The sequence below is a fragment of the Sinocyclocheilus rhinocerous genome, unplaced genomic scaffold (assembly GCF_001515625.1).
Source record: "Sinocyclocheilus rhinocerous isolate Xijiao unplaced genomic scaffold, SAMN03320098_v1.1 scaffold8, whole genome shotgun sequence".
Taxonomy (NCBI): domain Eukaryota; kingdom Metazoa; phylum Chordata; class Actinopteri; order Cypriniformes; family Cyprinidae; genus Sinocyclocheilus; species Sinocyclocheilus rhinocerous.
The window spans coordinates 33920-39845 of NW_015666800.1; the positions used below are offsets into that span (position 1 = coordinate 33920).

Consider the following 5926-nt stretch of genomic DNA (forward strand, 5'->3'; position numbering starts at 1 on the left):
ATATTTATTTATTTATTAATAGATAGATAGATAGATAGATAGATAGACTAAAATTAACGTAAAATGTTTTCAACTTTAGTACTTGACTTTGCATACAAGTATGCAAATTGTGATTCAGCCATATTTTGATCAGTCCTTGACACTCGTCAGCAGTTGCAAACAACTCTCAATCGCCCCCTGCTGGTCTGGAGGTGAAATGGCGCTGTAGCATGGATGACTATTCCACACATTACTGAGGCCAGATGAGCATCGGGCATGCTCGAAGACGTGCGCCGGACATGAAGGTGCTGGTTAAGGTGCACACTGACCTGTGTAATACTTTGGGGTGTGGGCGGCAATGACCAAGTCTCTCATTTCTGCCTTTGCTTCGGTGCCAGTGCAGAGAGGAATTTTCCGCCAACTTGAGCCACTCTGGCGCCAGATGCCTTTTCGTGCTGGAGGGGCCAAGTCACCTGCATTGGTCCCTGCCAGACGCATTGGGCACATTTAACTACCACATGGGTAACCCCACTATCCCCCACCACATGGACCAAAATTAATGGCCAGCTCACAGCCCGCACCGTGGTGGCACAATTCACATCCACATGCAAGGGTGGCTTCCCTGTTTTAGTGATGGCCATGAAAAACTAAAGAAGAGCCATCAAAAAGAATAGCATGGGCTGTGTCAGAGTGCCAACTATAAAGTAAATAAAAAAACTATGGGATGTAATCTAGCCCGTGGGACTGGACCGTTCCCGATGTTCATGTGGACTGAGCAACTATGAATAACTGAAAATCTTCCAGAGCTTTTCCGAAATTCAGAAAGAAGGCCTTTAAGGTTGGATTTGTGTGGAAACTGACTACAGGATCTGTCTTTGGATGATCACAATGGCATCAAAGTTTCAGAGAAGTCAGCGAGTTGAAAAACAACAGAGGACGGCAGGATGGAACGAGTGAGAAGATTAAAGCTAGAATGATGGAAAGACGATGGGGTGAAAGAAACAACGAACAGATGTGTGACAGATGTGGAGCTGCAGGCATGGAAGACGGAAAAAAAAGCAAAAGCTGAAAGCCTGCAAAGCAAAGAGCTTGGTGACTGTATGCCGACAGCACTTACTGGCCTAGATATACCACAGACCAACAACCATTGAGAACCCATTTTTGTGAACCATCGGAAGGACAGTGCTTCATGTTAAAAGGATAGTTCACAAAAATGGAAAATTCTGACATCATTCACTTATCCTTGTGTCTTTAAAAACCCATATGATGTTCCTTCTTCCATGATAGTATGTGTCTTATATGTCTCTATAACAGGATATTCTTCAACATACAGTAAGTAGTCATATGGAGTATTTTTATGATGTTTTATGGCTCTTCTTGTTCTTATTTGGCTCTTTACATTTTTTTTAATGGAAAAGGGCAGCGAAAATACTTGTCAAAACGTATTGTTCAGTGGAGAAAGTCATATGGATTTGTAAGAACATAAGGGTAATGCTGATTTTTGGGTGAACCTTTAAGGCCCATTCAATATTGTCTGAATGAGTCTGCATTTCTAATACTAAATACATGCATGATTCAACTCTGTCAACTCCATTCAGATTCTGAAATACCATACTGTAATGCTTATTATTATTATTATTTTATCTACTACTAATTGATTTTTACTGGTTGCTGTTCAAATTTTAAGGCAATCTGTCTTTTTTCAGAGAAAAAAACTTAAATAGTATTCAGAGTATGATTTTTTCAAATTTAATACATTAATACTCATTTTGTTCATGTTTGATTGTAAAGGACTCATTACAGCTACTAAAGTTATTCAGCCATGAACAGACTCTTGTTAATATTGTTGTTTGATCAATATTAATGACAGCTGCAGGTATATTAGGCTAATGTACAGATCCCATAATTTGACTTAACCTAATTTTGTTCCAGCTGTTCGCGTTCACAAATAACTTGCCAAGATCAAGCATGTGAAAATACTTTATAAATCCTGCTATCATTATTACATTTAATTTATCATCAACTACAAGTACCTTTGACATCCCTAGTTTGTGAATATATTCGTTCATGTGGTTTACCTTGGTGTAAAAAGTCCATTGGTCTAGTTTAGGCTTGGTATGAACAAGCAAGGGTCTTACCTCTGTAGTTGATGATTTCGTTACCCAGGACAGGAGTCATCTCTAGCACAGTGATGAAGGCCTTGTCCATAGAAGTGAGGGGAAACGGGGACATGCGGTGTCTCCGAGCTACCTTGGTGATGTCCACTGCACTGTGACCTGAGACAAAGAGTGAGAATTTAAACATGCTCTAAAACACACATGCACAAACATTACGATTATACACAATCGGTCACCCACTTGCTCTCAGGATGTTCTCCTTGCTGCTGCATCGTGACTGCACCTACAGATATAGAGAGAGAGACAGAATGAGAGGGAATGAGGAAGAGAGAGGGAAAGGAATGGGGAAAAGAAAGACAGAAAAACATGAGTTAGAGCACAAAAGAAGCCCCATCCTCCGTCCAGGAGAGTTAGCATTCCACTGACAGGATTCATAAAGATCAGGATGATCATCTACACATTCAGACAAAATAACCAAAAGCAACTTGCTTGAAAACAAACTGAAAACAACATTTTCAGTCCTACTGCCATTATTATCATTATCATCATGGTCTTGACATAATGCTGTAGCGAGTCTTGGAAAGTTATGTGTTATGTCATGGTAGCGTTCTAGTGCCCAAAACAACCTGATTCCAGAAAAGCATCTGATATAATGAACATTAAAGTCAACATGAAATATTTTAATGCTGCAATGTGATGTATTTCAGAGTGAATATTCAATTGGAAAGAAAAATGTAGGCATTTCTTATCAAAATAGGGACCTGAAGTGGAAATTTTGATTGTTTCCTCACAAAATGATATTGTTTAGCTTGAAAAAAAACTTAGAATACCGCTTTTATAGTGTTTTTTGCTAACAATGTAACAATGTAGGGTAAGACTTGCTTTTATCCATCAAGAATTGATTAGATCATGAAAAGTGGGCTTTCTATACCAAAATGGGGTTTCTGTCTGCTTTATGACTGTAACTTGGAGGTCAAAGGTCAAGTTCAGCCTCAAAAGCATCTCGACTTAACCCAATGGCCATTCTTCTTTTTTTTTCTCTTTGATATTGTTAATCGTTTTGAAAGGTTTCTTTACCTACAACAGTAGCCTAAAACAATGTCAAAATAGACGTCAGACAATATATGTTAGAGGCAATTTAAAAAAAAAGTATATTACGTGAAAAAATCATCTATATATATTTATATCCCTATAAAAATGATCTATTTAAAAAAAAGTGTCCATTTTGATTTCATGTTGACTTTAACAGCTAGAAGCTCCATACGATGGAACACAATTCAAGCACCCCACCCCCCCATCCAGTTCAATTTTGACCTCTTTTAAGCTAAATTTCTCTCAAAATGAGCCATGAATGTTTTAAGATAATAATAATAATAGCAAATGTGATTATACATTCAGCTGTAAGTGTGGAATCTACCAATACAAAGTATCATAAATTATGGAGTTCCCTTAGGCCAAGAGTAATGGTATGAGAGGGCAATCAAATTCCATGCATAAAATACACATTGACTTGAGGCTATAGTAACAGAGGTTTATAGATATTAAGTCTTTGATTTACTGCATGAAAGCATTAAAAAACAGCCCTTTATGTGTCCTTCGTGCTGAGACGCAATGCCCCTGGCCTATAGGGGGAGACACACAAGCAAGTCCCAATTCCTTTCTACTCACGATCCAGTTACAACAGACTAGCACCAACACGACAAATCAATGATCGACACAGAGCAAAGAAAGAGAGAGAGTTAGAAAAAGACAGGAAGAGGAAGAAAACGATGAGGTGCAGCTCACATACAGCAATAAAACACTGCATCTAAATGGAGATCAAACTTAAAAAGGAACAGAAAAACAGGAGAAAAAAAGATCTAAGAAACAGAACTCAATGTCCACAAGAGACTCCAACACACCAAACGGCTAATAAAACAAAGAGAGCATTAGAAAGAGCGACGTCTACAGACAAGATAATGAGAGACAAGGAAAGAAACAGACGAGGAGAGAGGAAAAGAGTGTAAAGCAAGGAGTTTGGACTCCTGACGCAAAGCAGAGTTTGCGGATGGAAGCAGCTCCTTTTTTTTATTTATTTTTTTGCGTGGGTTGGGAATAGTTACTCGCGAGTCGAAGATCCTATGGTTCCTGCGATCATCTTTGAGCCCCTCCAGCCTAGAGTGGAGCTTTGGCAATGAACAGAAACAAAAGGGTTTACAACAGACAGAGCAAAGGAGAAGCTTTGGGAGACCGAGAAAAAAAAAAGTTTTAAAGGCTCTCTGAGACAGCATTCGCTCGGTTTACACACAACAAGCTGAGATGACAACGAATGAACACTGAGAGGTGAAGAGAGATCTGACTGGACGTCATTCGGTCCTGTTGCTAATGTTTAGTGGGGCATTATGCCGGCCAGCCAGGAAGGTAGCACAGGTTAGCGAGGAAGAGGGGTGCGGTGAGGCACAATGTCACTCGGCACAGTTAGCGAAATCACACGCCACATACTGCACTTCGGTTCCAGTGAGATTTTAGAAGACACCGAAAAAAGACAGTGTTGGTGATACTGAGTGTCAGTGTGCTAATGGCCACCAGAGCAGGGAAGAGTTTGTGTTACATTATTGCATTTGAAGTCTGAGGGGACTGAATGAGAGTATGTGCACATTTGGAATGAATGAATGAATGAATGAATGAATGAATGAATGATTAGAAAACATATGGACAGTTACACATTAAAATATCAGGGTTACCATAGCCAACATGTTAACAGTTGGGATTAATTATTCTTAATTTAATGCCGTAAAAACATTATCTAATGGCATTATGTAGCTTTCAGTTAGTTTCACTTGTTTTCTTTCTTTAAACTGTACTGAATGCATTCAAACTAAATTTTGAAATAAAATAATGTAAAAATGTAAGACAATTTATAACTCAAGATTCATTTAATTTATTGAAAGCCCTGTAAACACTTTATGTATAATCATACATTATGATCATTATTTATTGGATTAAAAGTTATTATCTAAATCCATCCAGATTATTTTAACCATAGACCTAGGTTTATCATAGCAAATGAATGGATGATGAAAACATTAAACATTACTGCTAAAATGCATATTAAAATATCTGGCAATAAATATTAATAGTTTATTTAATGCAGTTAATGCATTTACCTAATTGTACATTAAAACTGCTTCATTTGTTTTCTTTCCATCAGAAAAGCAATGAATGCATTAAAACTGAATGCACTATATTTAAATAAAGTAAAATAAAATAAAATGGAGGCGATCCAAAAATTTGAGGTCATTCAAGTAAACTAAAAATGTATATATACTTTGATTATAATAATAGTGAATCTAGAGAATCATAGATTTAGATTTACCATAGTAAATAAATTAATAATAATGAAAACACAAAAACTGCTGCTAAAAAGCATATTAAAATATCAGGTCATACATAGCCCATGTTTTAGATACTGAGTTTAATAAAATATTCATAATTTAAAGGGGTGGTTCACTGGCTTTTTTTCTAGGCTTGATTGTGTTTATGGGGTGCAGTCTAACATGTGTTAATGCTTCGTTTTTTTAAAAACTCATTATTTTTCACATAATTTACCTTTATTCCACACCACTCTGTCCCTTCTCTGAGAAACGGGCTGATCTTTTCCTGTTTTTATGAAGCCCCGCCCTCAGAAATAGGCGATGGGCTCTGATTGGTTAGCTAGCCCAGTGTGTTGTGATTGGCTAAACCACCTCTAGTGCGCGTCTAAACGTCCCGCCCCTCACCTCAGCGGCATGTGCTCCGGTTGTATTGTAAACAAAGGCGGTCAGACGGTCCTGTCTGGAGAAGGGGTGCAA

At 37.9% G+C, this 5926-nt stretch overlaps 1 protein-coding gene across 1 annotated transcript in view; it reads right to left on the reverse strand.

Annotated features, from left to right (window-relative positions):
- LOC107733155 (gephyrin-like) overlaps positions 1-5926 on the reverse strand; it is a 100491-nt gene that overhangs the window by 19243 nt on the left and 75322 nt on the right. The window contains exons 12-14 of the mRNA XM_016544684.1: positions 4199-4261; positions 2337-2379; positions 2118-2255 (exon numbers count right to left, since the gene is read on the reverse strand). Coding sequence (XP_016400170.1) covers positions 2118-2255; positions 2337-2379; positions 4199-4261 — 244 coding nt within the window. The remainder of the gene's footprint in view (positions 1-2117; positions 2256-2336; positions 2380-4198; positions 4262-5926) is intronic.